General features: G+C 51.5%; 4 protein-coding genes across 4 annotated transcripts; 1 reads left to right on the forward strand and 3 right to left on the reverse strand.

Annotated features, from left to right (window-relative positions):
- Positions 1-958: 958 nt before the first annotated feature.
- CABS01_09590 (DNA repair protein rad5) lies at positions 959-4,022 on the reverse strand (the record flags this gene model as incomplete). Its single annotated transcript, XM_060542947.1, has 10 exons — positions 959-1,081; positions 1,141-1,291; positions 1,371-1,556; positions 1,607-2,351; positions 2,404-2,597; positions 2,656-2,686; positions 2,745-2,956; positions 3,002-3,112; positions 3,172-3,713; positions 3,768-4,022. 10 exons carry the CDS (start codon positions 4,020-4,022, stop codon positions 959-961), a joined length of 2,550 nt encoding a protein of 849 aa, XP_060400163.1.
- A 483-nt stretch (positions 4,023-4,505) lies between these two features.
- Positions 4,506-8,278, forward strand: CABS01_09591 (NACHT domain-containing protein; the record flags this gene model as incomplete). The annotated part of the gene is made up of 8 exons (XM_060542948.1): positions 4,506-4,760; positions 4,826-4,849; positions 4,915-5,107; positions 5,259-5,540; positions 5,681-6,160; positions 6,591-6,639; positions 6,719-7,131; positions 7,695-8,278. 8 exons carry the CDS (start codon positions 4,506-4,508, stop codon positions 8,276-8,278), a joined length of 2,280 nt encoding a protein of 759 aa, XP_060400164.1.
- A 1,753-nt stretch (positions 8,279-10,031) lies between these two features.
- Positions 10,032-12,447, reverse strand: CABS01_09592 (VTC domain-containing protein; the record flags this gene model as incomplete). The annotated part of the gene is made up of 2 exons (XM_060542949.1): positions 10,032-10,124; positions 10,204-12,447. The coding sequence occupies 2 exons, from the start codon at positions 12,445-12,447 to the stop codon at positions 10,032-10,034; spliced, it is 2,337 nt and encodes a 778-aa protein (XP_060400165.1).
- A 915-nt stretch (positions 12,448-13,362) lies between these two features.
- On the reverse strand, positions 13,363-15,508 carry CABS01_09593 (FGGY-family pentulose kinase; the record flags this gene model as incomplete). The annotated part of the gene is made up of 5 exons (XM_060542950.1): positions 13,363-14,421; positions 14,506-15,078; positions 15,166-15,291; positions 15,366-15,396; positions 15,504-15,508. 5 exons carry the CDS (start codon positions 15,506-15,508, stop codon positions 13,363-13,365), a joined length of 1,794 nt encoding a protein of 597 aa, XP_060400166.1.
- Between the last annotated feature and the right edge of the window lie 1,362 nt (positions 15,509-16,870).

The raw sequence follows: 16,870 nt of genomic DNA on the forward strand, positions 1-16,870 counted from the left end.
TATAATTGTCACGTCACAAGACTCACTGGTTTTATAGACCTCGGTTCACTTTCATTCCTCGTCAATACGGTTCTTCCCACTTGGTGAAACTGGTAAAGTAAGACAAGACTGTCAAAGTAGCAAGTGCAGATGTCGAGAGGGGTCAGGCATGCCAACGTCGACGCCATCTCCAAGCTTCGTGTAGGCTAGATCTCGTTGACTCCCGTCTTTCCAAGCATAGCACGTCTACTTCACGTCACCAGATGAATCACTCGACGCCAAGGGGAAGCCATCTACCTTACCTTGGGGATTAGGCATCTTGCTTAGAACCGTATACCTCCCAGGTGCGGCCAAGCGAGTGCCTCCCATCCCAAAGCCTCCGCCCCCTGCCCCGTTAGGAAGGCGCACCTTCCCACCTCTACTTCCCTCCTTCCCCAGTAATCGTTGTCCAGGTGACGTACCGAGCTACTTAAGGAGTCTAATCACAGTTCCTGTCACCAGCACCCACCGGGCCAAATGGCCGGGTGGTTTCGACTCTGACGCAGAGTCGTGTTATATGAAATACTCCGATGAAGCCGTGCTGGTCCGAGGGGCGCGCTGTTCGAATCCGAATAGGGGCGTGAATTATAAGGTCAGTATCCCCCCTCCCTCCCCTGTTTCTTTTTTTGCTTTTTCTTTGTCTCTCATAGTTAGAAATGTTTGAGGGGATTACGCCATCTGAGAGAGAAGTCGCCTCCTTCAAACCAAGGCACTGCCTGTAATGATGAGCTGTTCTGGTTGCATCATGATTTGTTTCTTTTCTGTATCTACTTCAGCATCTATCCCGGTTCGTTCTACTCTGAATACCAGCCTGGAATTGAACCGTTGATGACAAGCGTAGATGCCCTCCGTAGGAGGCCACGATGTGCTTCCCGCATCTTTGGTTTATCGCCTATCTTAGAAGCTGACGCAATTGCTTTGAAAACCGTTAGATGGCACATTATGCGTAGAAAGGTAGCGTTCGATTTACCTGTAGTTTGGCTGTCAATTGTTGACTTGTCGCAGGCTTTGAGCTCAGGAGACTCATGAGGTCACGCTTCCCGTTCTGGATATCCAAGACATACTATGACAATGGCTGTCAGTAATCTTCTTCACCAGCATTCAATATTTAACTCTGCTTACCTGTTCGATGGAATTGCTTATCACAAATCGAATGGTTGTGACCTCTTGAGTCTGCCCTATTCTATGTATCCTCGCCAGTGCCTGCTCCTCAATAGACGGGTTCCATTGTGGTTCAAGCAGATAGGCTCTCGAAGCAGCAGTGAGCGTCAACCTATTTAGAAGACATCAGAGTTCATGACATCTTGCGTGATAGTGACACAACTTAGCGCTAGTGAATGGGCTGGACATACCCGACAGCGCCGCAACCTAAGGACAACAAAAGTACGGACGGCCCGTCCGCCTTTGAGAATTCGTCAATGATACGACTCCTCTTGCTTGAGCTTTTCTTGCCATCTATCTTGGCGCAGCAGATTCCAGCGTCGTTGAGAGCTAGTTCTGCGACATCGAGGATGGATGTCCGGTAGGAAAATACAATGCTGGACTCCGTCAGTTACGTGGTCTAGGGCGAGGAAGGCCTTGATGCTACCTTTTGGTTCCCGGAACGCAGCATTTGATATCGTTGACAAGGGCTTTGATCTTGGTCGGCCATTGATCTATGGGCATGGAACCACAGAGCATGCCGCTTGGTCCTTGGGTCCAGTCAGACCCAAGGTTAGGTAAAGGCGGACAGAAGTTGTCGATCGCTTCGGCAATGCTGCCATTCTGGACATCTTCGTCCTCCTCTCTTTCTCTTCCGGGTGTCAGTGGAGTTGACTGTCGATCTGGTGTTCTAGGCAGTAGTCTCATGGAAGATATAGGCTTCTGAAAACATCCCAGCTCGCAGACAAGCCTCAGAGCATTAATTTTCTCCAATGCATTACTGTAGCTATCTTCCCCTCTGTGAGATGCCAGCGCGTTGTCGATAAACTCAATGGTCTTGATCTTGACGGCGTCGTACAAACGTTGCTCCTGGGAGCTCAGATAAACGTGCCGCCGGTGATCCTGTCGTTCTGGTAAGGTTATCGTGTCTTGCGAACGTCTCAGCATAACGTAGCCGAGAATTTTCTTCAGCGCTGCCGGACCAGTCTCTTCCCCGCGAAGCCAGGGGTTCGTTATGTCCCTGTCAAAGGCTTTCTTATCATCATACGGATGCAACCCAAGGAAGTGAAATAAGCTGTGGAGCTCAGAAAGTCGGTTCTGAATTGGTGTTCCGGTAACCACCCACTTGCATTCACCTCTCAGCTCACATATGGCTTGAGCTTTTGCTGTCCTTAGGTCCTTGATCTCATGTGCTGTGTTAATAAGTCAGCCTGTAAGTTGATCACGATAATCGAGGATACATACCTTCATCCAAAATGATTCGATGCCACTCGTGTGAGAAAATCGGACTCTCATTGGTCTGCACATGAACTTTCCACTCCTTCGCAAGTGTCGTGTACGTCGTGAGGATGATGTCACTCGTGCTCAAATGGCACACATCTTTCAGTTGGGTTTTCGCGTGATGACGACGCCAGTTGAAGTGACCCTCAAGAAGGTGTCTAGGAAATTTGTTACTCGATCACATTCACGAAGCTCTCGATCCGTAAGATCACGTACTTGGTTAATTCCTTTTCCCAGTTGTCGAGAACTAAAGCATAAATTGGTTAGTTCTGTTCAAGCAGGACTCTACATGTTCAATGACATACGTGAGAGAGGCACTATAATCAGGGTGCCACCAGAACCTAGCGAATCTGGTTCCTGTCTCACGGATTGCGATCCACTCTCCCAGAGCTTATCATGGGCAATCAGTGATATCATACTGAGTGTCTTGCCGAGACCCATGAAATCGGCAAGAATCCCGCCTTTGAAAGGAACAGGGGGTGTGCAACGAAACGACGAGTTGACATTATTAATATAACTGAAAGTAAGCTTAAGGTCAATGAATCATAGAAAGTAGTCTTACGTTGTTCGCCCAAACTCGTCAACATGCTGAGACCACACGTCCCCATTAGGCTCATGTAATCGCCAGCCACGTTCTCGTTCAAGCATAAACGTCAAGCCTTGCTTCTGGTGACTTATTTCAGTTGGTATGAGCATTTCTTCATTCCGTGGTTGAGACGTATTCGTTCTCACCTTTGCAGCTCTGTCCGAAGAAGATATGAACCGCTCGTCTCACGTCGCACAGTTGTTGAAGTAACGCTCTTCAACACGTCTATGGCCACCAGCGCCTCATCCATGCTAGCTGAGACTTCGTCCTCATCTGGAAAGACAGTTCGAAAGTCGGTCGTTCGACTTCCCGCCGTATTAGTGAAGCGTTGCGGGTTGAAGTATTCGACATCTGTTAGAGAGAAAGCTGGATCCTGTAGATAAAGCTCGGCTTCTTGCAGCGTACTACCAACTCCCTGGGCTATTTCCCGTGCTCCGTATAATGTTATCCATAGTGATATGCTATAATCATCTACAACCTCTTGCTCAGCTGGCAGCCCGAGAATATCAATGCTGATGCCTTCGCGGTGAAACAACTCAAGCAACTCACGACCACGTGAGCCCAAAGTCGCGCGGAATTCTGGGTTTGTTGAAGAAACCAGTTGCCATTCGTTGTCTAGAATTAGATGAACATTCATTACTGGGGTCTTCTCAACGTCGGTCATCCATTGTGCGTACAATGACGTGAGCTTCTTTGATTAGTCTTGGAGAACCTAGGTTTCAATGAAGCTTTATAAACATACCATTCCAAAACAAATAACTTGGTCCTCGAAATTGGGCACCTGAAGATCTTCGAATTCGCAAGCGAACCACTCAGAGTTAACCTGCGAATATTCTTCAACAGAAAAATTGTTGGTAGGCACTGGTAGCTTCTTCCTGGTCATCTGATTCTCATCTCCCGAGGCAGAAGCTTGGTATGCAACAGTAACTGACCCGGATGCTATCAAGTTCCCGTCTACTCGCCTTCGCTTTACGCCATGATGAGGATCCGACGACATTGAGGAGGTCCAGAGAGCAGTTGATGTGATACGACTGTCTCCCAGATTGGTAGTTACGGGATGCTATGTGCCTCGAAGCGTTAGACTGGCAATGGATGGGCGGTATCAAGGTAGATGGCTCTTATAGGGTACTAGCACCACTGCTGAATTGAACGTTGCAGGCAGGCTAGGCTTACCGCCGCCTTACCGCTTCACATAAACAAGGGGGATGTCAGCCTCGTGTGACAACACGCTGGGCAGTGCATGCAGGATCGCTGCACATTGGAGTGGTTGGTCGCGATGCATTGGCTGATTGGCACCTAATCTATGCCAATATTCGTGACTGCATTGCGCCACTTCAACTCAGGAAACAGTGGCTTTGCAAGGCATTCGCAAACATGGTCTTAGCTATCCTACAGCAACATATTAAGTACCCAAGCGTGCCCAATTTCTAGCACAACAGCACACCGGCACTCTCGGCGCAAATGGTTTGGATAATTCAACATGGCTCTTCTGCAGCTCCAAAGAGCATGTGAGCGCTTCCGGTCACACTTGTCGGACGAGGAGACGCGGCGAGTGGAAAACGTCAAGAGTGTGGAAGATGTTCGCGAGGCTATCACTCAAATGGAGCGCTATCTCGCCTCCCGTCAAAAGTTACGAAATTTCGAACGGCTCGTACCTTTTCTCGACGCAGCTGATCGTTTGACAAAACCCATCGACGTCCTATCTAATGGCGTTCCGTTCCTGCCTTACATATGGGTGAGTTCCTCCAGTGAGAAAAACTTCCAAGAGGGACGATCTGATCATCAATATCATGTATCTAGGCACCTCTGAAGCTCATTCTCCAAGTGAGTTGACTCGCATCTACCGCTTGATTAGGGCCTTGTAATACTAAGAGTGCCGGTTCGCTTAGATATCTCAAGACCACACGCATGCATTGGATGAGATTCTCTCTGCTTATAGTCGGATTGGGGCCTCACTTCCGCGTTTCTCTCGATACGGCAATGCGTTCCCGGACAGCCACGACTTCCAGCAACTGCTGGGCCACATTTACGAGGACATTATCGACTTCCACTGCCATGCTTACCGACTGGTACAAAAGCCGGGTAAGTTTTCCTTGAATAAAAGTGCCACTTTCGCATTTCATGCTCATTGGCTTTTTAGGGTGGGCAATGCTCTTCTCGACCTGTTGGGGTCGATTCCAGCATCGGTATGATTCATTACTTGACAGCATCGCCAAAACCAGCGAACTCATAGATAGGGAGGCAGCTTCCTATGAGATAGTCCAAGCTAGAGAATGGCGGCAAAAGCTTATGGAGGACGCGCAAGATCGAGAAAAGAAAGAACAGATTCACCAGCGCGAAGCTGTCAACAAGTGGCTTCAAGTGAGCGACAGAAACGAGGAAAAGCTTGAGCGCCTTCACAACCGTTGTCTCGATGGAACATCTCAATGGGTGACTAAGTCGCCCCAGGTTCGATCTTGGCTCCAAAAGGGCAGAGGAAAGCCGGTCTTGTGGCTTCATGGAAAGCCTGGCTCTGGTAAGCTGCGTCCGGTTTAACTCAGAGATACCGACTAATCTTTAAAGGCAAATCCATCCTATGTTCGCAACTCATCTACTTCCTCAAATCAAGCCCCAACTGGAATTGCTTATTTTTCTTGTGCGATTTTCATACTTCAGGCTACGGGGTAACCGTACAGGTCTTACGGAGCATATGTGCCCAGATTCTAGACCTTGTTCCGGAGACGGCATCGTTCATGTACAAAGAGTGTGTCGTTTCTGGAAAAACACCTTCAACATCATTTCTCAAAGAGTTTGTCCCAAAACTTTTTGGGTTCTTCGAAGACTTGCGCCTGATCATCGATGGAATCGATGAGATTGGGTCATCGGAACATGGAGAACTGATCAAGACCCTGGCAAAGCTGGCAGAGACGCAGGGAAACTTCAGGTTGCTCATATCTAGCCAGGATATACCGAGCATAGCGAGGAACCTGAAGGGCAGACCAACACTGATAGTTGGGAAGCAGTCTGCGTCTGTTTGTAAGGATATTGGCTTGATTGTCTCAAGCCGCCTGGAAGCCATCAATGAAGGGCTAGATGGTCGAGTCCCCGAATCGGTGTTCACTGAAATTCGGGAAACAATCCTCAAAAGAGCAGAAGGTATGGGGATTCCCTTTTAACACGAAAAGAATTGGAAGGGCTGACGGAAGCGTAGGAATGTTCCTATGGGTTCACCTAGTATTACAGGTGTTGGAGACGACTGACAATATTCAAGAGCTTATGTCGAGCGCCGAGGCCTTTCCCAAAGACCTTGAAGAGGCGTAATTTCTATACTCTCCCCGATCTTTCGTATCGTAGCTGATTATAACCAGGTACTCGAAGATTCTCACAAGTATCATGAGCCGTTGTCAGGTAACAGATGTGTCGAAGTTACGACGAATATTTGGCTGGATGGTATTTTCGAAGGGCGGCCAGCCAATGAGAAAATTTGAATTACGGCTCGGTCGAGTGCTCCATGCCGATTCGACCATAATCAATGAGAGAACGAAACCGTTTCCAAACGTTTTGGATCTTTGCAAACCATTCATAGAGGACGGTCCAGGTGCAACCATGGTGTTCATCCACGCCACAGTACCCAAGTAAGTGTCCCAAGTAACCTGCTTCCACACCCTCAGATTGGTTGACGTCTCATGCGAGATTTCTCCAAGCCCAATCCAGTGGGCCGTTCATCAACAAGGAAGATTCTTGCCGAGATATCACAACTGCCTGTATTGCGCAGTTGACACAGAGCTTGGCTCTGGCCGACGAGGCCTTGGAACTCCAGCAGCATCTTTATTGTGTTGCACAGGGTTTCTACGGACTCCTTCCCTACGCTGATGAATACTGGATTGAGCACCTACTGGAGTACCTTGAGCTCAGTCAAGGGTTCTGCACACCCGATTCTTCGAGAATACAAGGACAACTCAAGGCGCTTGCTAGAAATTGGATCGACCTTGTGGGAGAAGAGTCCACGCGAATCTCCAATGCGGAAAGCCCCGATTCTCGATTGCATTGGTTCGAAAGCCTCCCCTCAACGAGAGCACTAATTCAGGAAGCCCTCGAACTCCGCAAAGCAACAAAGGAGTCGGTTGGTATGTGTACAATTTAATTCTTCTGTGTTACTACCTTTGACATAACGCAGATATGCTAATTGATGATTCTAATTGTGCAGAGAATATGCCCTCTCCTGGGGATACAACATTACTATCGTCCGTCAGAACAAAGTATCACACTTATGTTGTCGACCTATTAAGAGAGGCCAATTGTCCGGGGCTTTCAGCTCAGGATTTTATCGCATATAAAGAAGAATACGGCCCGTCCGCATTCGTGTGTCCCATTTATGGATGCGACAAAGCTGTAATCGGATGCTCCTCAGTCTCACAACTGAAAGATCACTCAACGAGCCATCAAGAGAAACTGCGATGCTTCGAACAAGACTGCTTCTACAATGATGTTGGGTTTGCCTTTTTAAGGCAACTCAAATACCACCAGAGAAGATGCCATCCCTCACCCCTACCACCATCGATTCCTCAGCAGATTCTTCGGAGACTGGGCCAGGAGAGTCAAGCGCCTGCGACGTCGTCAACAAATGCCAAGCAAAGTCGCCAAGAAATACAGTATGGTGCAAGCAATCAAGCTCCTATACTAACCACAGTTTCTCAGCAGAGTCCTCAAGAAACATCGGACTACAAAAGCTCAGTAGCATCCGCGCCTTCCCCATCGCCTGCGTCAACGCCCGCTGCAGTCCAGCAGGCACCCCAGGCGATGCAGCTGCCTGAGATGGAGGGAGGGTTCCTGTCCAAGCCGCAGTTGGGGGATCCAATCAGCCGACAGGTGCAGGACGCTGCGCAGCAGCAGCAAATACTGCCAGGAGTAGGAAGCCGGGCTGCTCCCGCGAAACCTGCTCACCAGAGACTGATGGATGATATGGAACTTAAGGAAACCCTTATTAATACATTCAGAGCTCAATTTGATGCCCCTCCCGAAGTTCGGAAGTGGAAAGACGTTTGGCAGTGGCTTGAAATACATCCCATTCAGCCCCAGATGCAACAGCAGCTTGAGAGGATCCAGGCTTCGGAGTTCTCGACACGTATGCAACAGGAACAGGAACAGAACCGGCAACAACTGCTGCAGCGCCCGCCGCAACCGCAGCAGAATGGCATGCCTCTGAACATGTCTCCTTATCAGGATCCTCCAATTCAAGTGACGCCAAGCGACAATGAATACCTTTCCTACTGAGACCCTCGCTTTGTGGACCTCCCAAGCGACTATTTGGAGCACCTTACTGCTCCGATGAACCAAGACAGCATAGCCGACCATTTTCGTTTTTAAAGAATTTGTCATGGAGCAAGCGATAGAACAGGATAATATGGAACGAGCAACGATTTTCCCTCTGCCGACGCCACAAGCGCGACATATGCCTCAGCGGTCTCCTCCGCGAGAATACACCACCCTTCCGGCTATCAACGCCGAAGATCTTTGTACGGTGAGGCAGCGGGTACTCTCCTAGGTAGCCTGATCAACTGGGTCGTTGGCGCGGAGCGAGGGCTAGCTGGGCGCGGCGTTTGGGGCGAGATATGGATGGATGGGTGTGTCGAGACAAGCATAGAACGGCTGCAATGGCAAAGAGGCACCAGAGGGAGCTTTTCTTCTTATCATCAAACGTGCTTGAAACATAAGATAGAGAAGCCCTAGAGGGCCTTGAGGTCCGAAGGGTACGAATGTTGTAGAAATTCTGAAATCCATTTTGCAGTTCAGAGACCTCAACCTTGAGGTTGATCTGGCAATTCCTATGTTATAGTTGTATTGCAGGCCCCGAATCATGTATGAACTCCTAGTAAGAGATGGACAATATCAATATAAGACTTATCCTGCTCACCACTCCTCTCCACCCCACGAGTATTCCGCCCTTCTGAATAAGCTTCCACGGACGACTAGAAGCTAATGTGGGCGTACCGTTGGCTGCTCTTGCCGGTATGGCGGGAAGGCTACAACTTATGAGGTCCCGCGCAAGATCCCACCAATGGGCTGCATGCCTTTCCATCTCGAGGCTGATATTGATTGATATCCCTCTTCCCAGGCCAAAATCCATTCTACAGAAGGGAGGCTGTCAAAATATTCGGGTTGTTTAGGAATAAACACTAGTAATCCGTTGCTAATGAGCACGCGGACAGCAGTATTCGATGAGCTCTCGCCTACGAACTTGTGATGCTCCGCTGCTGGACGTTGTTATTGGTGGCCTCAGGTATCGCGAGAGTCAGTGTCTGAACAAGCATGATGGCACTGAGGCCGGATGTGCGGTATCATGGCGAAGGCGCGGGCACTCAATACGGAGCAAGAAGCTCCTGGCAGCGTGAGAATGGTGAAAGGATTGAAAGATGTGGTGACTCCGCCTCTGGCCTTCATAGGCATCGTCGGAGACATCTCACAGCCCGGAGAAATCATGTCATTATACTTCCTCCAAATACAACTCCTTCCTGGTACCTGATGTCACACACTAAGATATCTAAGCAGTTAGCTGGCTGGCATAGTCAAGGCGGCTTCCGTGTGGCATCGCAACTCGAAACATTGCCTTCGGATCTCTCACTTGGACTTACACGAGACGGAAGCCTTTCTAAGCGCAAGCTAACACGAAACCTATACAACAGCCGGACATCAGGAAGACAATCAGCCTCTCTTCTCTCTTCTCTCCATCTCACCTCACATCACTCCACGCAAAAGTCATAACAGACACAAACATACACACAGAATATCGATTATCGCACCATATCTATCTCATACAACACCGCTTCTTCTACCTTAACGTCGACAGGTATCATAACCAATACCAAGTAAAAAGGAAAGAGCACCGATCCAAATGCAACACACCAACCAAACCATGCAAACGCAAACAAACTACAGCTTACAAAGAGAAAGTGAGCAGCATCTCATGAGATGCTCCATCAGTCAACGCTTTTGTCCCCACACTTTACTTCACAAACCCCTTCCCCCCTTAGATAAGCTCTTGTCGGATGGGCTCTCCAGTGGCATTACCGCCGTTGAGGACCCCCTTGGCTGCCTCCATCCTCTCGATAGCGGAGCGGTACTAGAAACCCCAAGTCAGTATCTTGGCTCACGAAATCTCACTGGCATGAGTCCTAACGGAACGTGAGAGAGGAACTTACAGCAAGCACAAAATTGATCACCAGCGCAGCCATCAACGCGATGCTGATAATCAACGGCCCGACAAGGTTATCGAAATCCTTGCCGCTGCGACCGATAATCATCTTCCTCCGCAGCCTCATCATACCGTAGCCCCAGATACCCGCAAACACGGCGATGCAGATGTACACGATGCCCATAACCTCGGCCAGGAAATTCTCCCCGGCGGCCGTGTAGAGCGACACTGCGAGCGCGCCGAGCAGGATGCAGATGTGCTGCCACTTGAGGAACGTGCGCTCGTTGGCCAGCCACACCTTGGGCTCAATCTTGAGCTCGCCCGAGTTCTTGATCCACTCGGTCGGCTCCACGACGCCCTCGGGCAGCTGCTGCTGGTTCTTTTGCGCCCTCCGCGCCTGCGAGTACTTGGACAGAGAGAAGCCGGGGAGCACGGACGAGAGCGTGCCGTAGCTCCTCTGCTGGCCGTTGGAGCCCTCGCCGTTCTGGCGGCTCGACGACTGCTGTGACTCGTCGTTGACGGGTCTCGACTGGGAGCGCGAGCTCTCGGCGGCCATTCTGTTGGCGAGGTACGACTGGCCGGCCGGCGAACTCTTGGATATCTTATACGAGCTCACCTTATTGCCCAAAAAGCTGCCGACGGCCTGCTCGTCCTCGGCTCTCTGCGCCTTGCGCTGCTCCTCGGCCTCGAAAGCCACCTGCGGGTCCTTGCGGATGTCCGCCTCCAGATCGCTCAACCAGAAGGGCAGGTTGTTGACAAAGTCCTCAAACAAGGAGGCAATGCCGTGGACGAACTTGGAGAAGCGAGGCGTGGGGTGCACCAGGTGGGATGCCATTAGGTCCGTGATCCACGCAGGGCGCTTACGGTTGGGGTCCTCTTTCAGCTTGATCTCCAGAATGGCGTAGGGGAAACGGGAGACCTCGCTCTGGTTGATATCCTTGAACGGGTACGTCAGGTTTCGACCGTCAATATCGAGACGGTGCCATTCTGCTGGGTCGCGGCACGGCCTATCTCTGTCCAGCGTGTCCTCCCGGATGAAGGCTACCTCTGTGTCGATGGAGATACGCACGCGGTCGTCCGCGGGCTTCTGGAAAGCGGTACGAACATAGTTTGCGCGCAAGACGGGCTGTAGCTTGTTCTCTTGCATGAAACCCTGAAGAGACTCGACGGTGCTCTTGAAATTCTCAACCACCTCCGCCTGCTGGCCCTGACGCTCCATCTTCTCCACCGTCTTCTCCATCTTGTAGGTGCCGTCGATGAAGGGCTTGATATACTTGTCCTTAATGGGAAACTTTCGCTCCTCGCTGGATCCTTGTTCTCCAACAATCTTCTGTTCGAGGAACAACTCAGGCTTCGCACTCAACTGGCCATACCAACGTACGCGGAGCGAGGACGCTTCCGCCTTGCGCTCCACCTTCTTCCCGTACAAATCGAACTTTGAGTTATCAAAATAAAGCGACGTGATGGTCGGGTCATTGCTTCCATCCAGCTCCTTAGCGGACTGCTCGCTGTAGACAAGGGCCGGAAGACGTCTCATAATATACGTCTTGACCTCCAGTAGGTTATCCGGGTGGACCCAGAACTTGTGGGCGGTGTACCGCTCGCCGTGCCGCGTCTCTCCTTGGCTCTCAAGATCCAGTGGCTGCGCATCGCCGGCGCCGTCGTCCAGCTGCTGCCGAATAGCATAGTACATGATGGACAACTTGTTGAGCAAGGGCGAGTAGCCTTGCTCCGAGTTGAAGGGCCGTTTCGCCAGGCTCAGCTGCATCATCGGTCGCACCTTGTATCTATCGCCCCTCTTGCGGTCATGTTTCTTGACGATCTTGAGGAAACCAGTGTAGTTGATGTTGCTGTACTTCTTCAGCTCCGAGATTTCGGTCGTGATCTTGTCGAGCTCCGTCTCAATGTCCTTCAGCTTCTGCGCCGTCGCAGCGTCGGGCTTCTTGACCTGGTCGTTGTCCGCCCCTTCATCCTCCTCACTAGTCGGCGGTGCCAATTCCTTGAGCTTCTCAAACGCGGCTTCGACTCGGTCTTTCAGAGCCTTGAAGGTCTGCTCCTGAAACGCGGCGACCTTCTCGAGTTGACCGTTGAAAATCTCGTCGCAGAAGCGGTTCTCATCGTCCTCTGTCCACGCAACATCTTCGTCATCGTACTTGTCTTCCCGCAGAAGCGACTTGAGCTTCGCGTAGTCGATGTACTTGTCCTTCCATGGCGCGTACACGGCCAACCGCAGTGTCTTCCCAAAGCGCATCGCGACGGTTGGTGGTAGATAGGGTTCGAGGTTGGGATAGACGGGAGTGTCGCTTCAGTCGCTTCGATACGGGCTATCGGAAGTCGAGTATGCTTTTGATCCCCAAGGATGACAGAGGTGTGAGCTGGGAAGTCTGGTCGTGAAAAATCTCGATCGAGTTGGTCGAAGGGGTAGGTCGTGACTAGGAAAAAAAACAAGCTTCAGGTTCGGGTGTAACGAGGCAACGCTGGTTGATGTGGCTGGCGCGCGACAGGGGATATCGAACGAAACCCTCGTCTTTTTCTTCCTTGCTTCGGTCCTAATTCTTCCTGCTCTTCCCGTCAGGCGAATTTCTGTCGTCTAGTTCAAGCGCAGAAGTGGGAATGATCACCAGTCTAACCAGAGAAAAAGAGGTAAGGTCGTGGGTGACAGTTGAAGAAGATGGTGTTTGGCACCTGCAAGAAGGCGAAGCTTGGCCTGTGTTGCTCGCGCGGCCCCACCACTCTCCCGTCCCAGCACCGCAAAGTTCCACAGTCCCGTTACGTAGCGCCGCAGCCATTGTCCTATCAACAGCTACACTCAGAGGCACGTGTGTTCGCTACAGATGTAGCTTTGCAGCTACGAAACCCATCCGGTGGGGCGCCTTCGATTGATGCCGAAGGTATGCGAATTATTACCTCGCATATGGCCGCATCGGCAGGAATACTCCGCTTTAAATCACTTTATGACATGGGGTATTGCAGAATGTGAAATCATCGTATAAACTATTTCGTTTTTACTCATGAAAGAATGGCTATTCTCATTATCCCTTCAACTCCTGTTACAGCCCTTCCAGTTAAAATTCAAGTTCCGTTACTGCAGGCCGTAAATGCCCCTTCACCCAATTCCCGAGGTCGTCTAATCGTTTCACACCACAAAACCCATTCCCAAAACACTTCAGTTGTTGAGCCACTGGTCGAGGGCAGCATCAACCTGCTTCCGGTACTCCTGTTGCGTCTTGCATTGATCCAGGAACACCTTGTACTTGGCATCGAACAAGAACTTCTCGCCCTTGAGTGTGCCTGGCTTCACGAGGCGGCCAGGCTTGCTCATACGGTCCATGATGGACCACAGGTTCTCCGTTGTGCCATCCTCAGTCGCGGTCGCCGCTTTGGCGCCCAGCATGGCAGCACCGTGAACAACGGCCGCGTTGGTGTACTTGGGTACCAAGACAGGCATGTCGCAGATGGTAGCCATCAAGTCCATTAACAGTGGGTTCTGGCACTGACTGCCGGACATGAAGATCGTGTTAAGCTCGTGTCCGGACGTGTTCATCGCCTCAACAATCTGTCGAGTCTGCATGGCGATGAACTCCATCGTGCCGTAGTACCACAACGCCAGGTTGTCTGTGGTCTTGTCGCTGCTCAAGCCAACCACGGCACCCTTCATGTTCGGGTCTGCGACTGGTGATCTGTTACCCCACAGGTCACCGTATAGGAAGAAGTGACGGCCCAGGTATGAGATTGACGGGGCACCGCTCTTCTCACGCATGTATTCCAAGTGGGAGTTCAGGAACTCGTAAATGTTCTTCGACTCGGCCGTGGCAAGCGCGTTCGTTTCGATAAAGGCAGGGTGGATTTCGAGAATGTGTCGAAGGAGCTCGCCGGTGGCAGACTGGCCACCTTCGGCCATCCAGAACTCAGGAAGCAAGACGTCTCGGTATGGGCCCCAAACGCCAGGCACGAACACTGCCTCTCTGGACATGGCCAAGTGGCACGTCGATGTACCGGCAACCGCCGCGAGTCTGTGGAAGGCTTGGGAAAGGTCGTTCTTGGGCTGGTCCGCCTCGAGATGGCCTGGCGGAAGTTCGACCTTGGCGCCGACAGTACCAATCCAGCCGGCGTAGGCGTCAATAACGCCGCCACCAACGGCGATACCCTCGGGAAGGCCGAGCTCTGCCGCGGCCTTCTTGCAAAGACCACCCACGAGCTCGCCAGCGCTCTGATATTTTCCATTCTGTGAAAAACCAAGTCAGTCAATTGCACTTTTGTCTCGACGCTGAAGCAATAGAGGAGAAGGGTTCGAATGAAAAAGGCTCACCACCCCGTTGACACCACCCATACGCTTGAAGTTGTCCTCAACAAGGTCTTCGAGCCCAATTGTCGCCAGGAAGTCATCCTGCCAGCCCTTGACACTGCCGTCAACACCGACAGGAACGTAGCCCTGCTTGCAGACGGTGCTGCAGAAACTCCGCGTCTCGTTGCCAGTGGCCATGTGCGTGAGCGCATCAGCAAGGTCGTAGAACTTGCAGCGGTCAAAGAGCTCCTTGGGCATGTTGTTCTTGAGCCACAGGACCTTGGGAATTTCCATCTCGATGCTCATGGTTCCGCCAACGTACTTGAGCAGGTTGTGCTTCGTGGCGTTGATCTTCTCCGTCTCCTCGACAGGGCGGTGGTCCAGCCAGAGAATAACATTGCGGTCGTTACCATCGGCATTGTCAAAATCGGGGCCGGTGACGGCGACGGGCTCGTCGGTATCGTGGCTGAAGACGGCGAGGGAGCAGGTTGCGTCGAAACCGATGCCCTTGATAATATCAGGGTCCACCTTGGACTCGACGAGGACTTGCTTCACGCAGTGGCAGATGCATGCCCAAATATCTGAAGTGGATTGTTCCTTCCGGAAAGGTCAGCTGAGCTCAACTCCTCGGGGGGATTGACCGCCAAAGTGATGAAGAGAAGGCGAGGCTCTGAAGTGACTTACATAATATCCGGTCTCAGGCTGCCACAGCTTGATGGGCTCGCTAGCAAGGCCCTTGATGTCGCCAGTCTCGTCAATGATGCAAGCTCTGGCCGAACCAGTGCCGACATCGATGCCGATGTAGTGGTCCTGGTAAAACACTTCGAGTCAATGGTCTGGTCTCTGAAAATCAAGGAACGGAGCTCCGTTCCGGTCGAACTTACCAGAGGTTGGGGAGGTGCGGTGGATTGGACCCTAGAGGTAGACTGTTAGCTCTTAGATACATCGTGAGGCTTTGGGCCAGCTCGATTGCTCGGTCACAGGCAGGTAGGCAACTGGCTGGAACAGTGGCTTGAACTTACTCCATTGTGCAGACCGAGGGTGATTACGAATAGTAAGGTCCTATTCGCGGGCAGGAGAAGATCGTGTGATTTCTTTGGCAGTCTGTGGTAGGGAGTAGGGAGGGAAGGCAGACAAGGCGTGAAAGTGTAGAGCTTCTTGGGCAAAGGCGGTTTTGTTGATCAACAAAAAAGGCGACGGGAGCTCTTCCTTAAAAGAGCACCACAATACGACCAGGACGGGGGACGGTCTGATTCACTGGAAAAAGTCAGGTTCAATCCAGACCTCCATCATCGGCACACACCCTTATTTTTTCGTCCCTTCTTCCTGCGACGAAAGGGAGGGGACGGGAGCTTGGTGCTTGCCTGCTTTACCTTACCTTACTACTGCGTAGATGGCGGTTCTTCCACCGTAAGGTACGGTAGCTAGTGTTGCGCCTACTGCGTAGGACCTGGACCCCTTTTGCCCCTCCAAGTGGGGTAAAGGTGAGGTGAGAGCAGTTAGGTACGTACAAGAGCTACCCTGCCTTGCAGGTACTTGCTGCCAGATGGGCAGTACATGATGCAAGACAGGGCCAACCAGCCCCTCGGATGGCAAAAAAAAAAAATGACACAGCAAAAAGGAAAGAAGCCATAAGCATGTCCCGTTGGGATCCGCGTGCCACCTGTGGTGTAAGAGCTGCAGTTCCAAGCGCTAGGTATTCCCCCCGGGGAGGTTCCAAGCTGGGACTACCCTCGGGACGGGGGCAACACCGAGGGCATGGAGGGGTGGAGGGGCAAAAAATCCACTGTAAGCCGACATCCGCACCACCCCCCAGTGGCCCCCCGCGCCCATCAAGAATTAGAATCTTGGGGGTTGCATGGGGGCGGCAAGGGTGGCCTTTTGGGACATGGTACACTATCTGTAAGGTAATAGTGTGGACTGGTAGAAAACAAGATGGCCAAGCCCACCTGACAATCTCGTTCCATATTAGGAACCTCAAGCAGCAGTCCAGAGCTGGCGGGGAAAAGCAGAGTGGCAGATTGGCAGCAAACCATGCAACCATGCAGGAAGGTGATGGGATGGATGCTCGGGGAAGATGTTGGAAAAGCCGGGAGGGTCCCTGAGGAAGGAGATGGCCCAAAGGGTTCCAGAAGCCCAACCACTCGATTCCAGACTCCCAGAGCCACAGGGTCTGCAAGCCTCGTGTTTTCCAAAGTCTCCGGACTGGGCAGCTTGGAAACCTCAACACCAGCTTTGTTGATCTTCTACCGTCTGACGTCTACCGTTCTGGTTCTGATACTTCTCCCACCTGATGTGTGACACAAAGAGCCCAGATTAGACATGACTAATTTGGCTGCAAGACTGACTTTGCTGCCCGCATAAAACCACCAGTCCCCGTTATGACATA

This window comes from Colletotrichum abscissum (assembly GCF_030869225.1).
Source record: "Colletotrichum abscissum strain IMI 504890 chromosome Unknown Scaffold_23.1, whole genome shotgun sequence".
NCBI classification, from domain to species: Eukaryota; Fungi; Ascomycota; class Sordariomycetes; order Glomerellales; family Glomerellaceae; genus Colletotrichum; species Colletotrichum abscissum.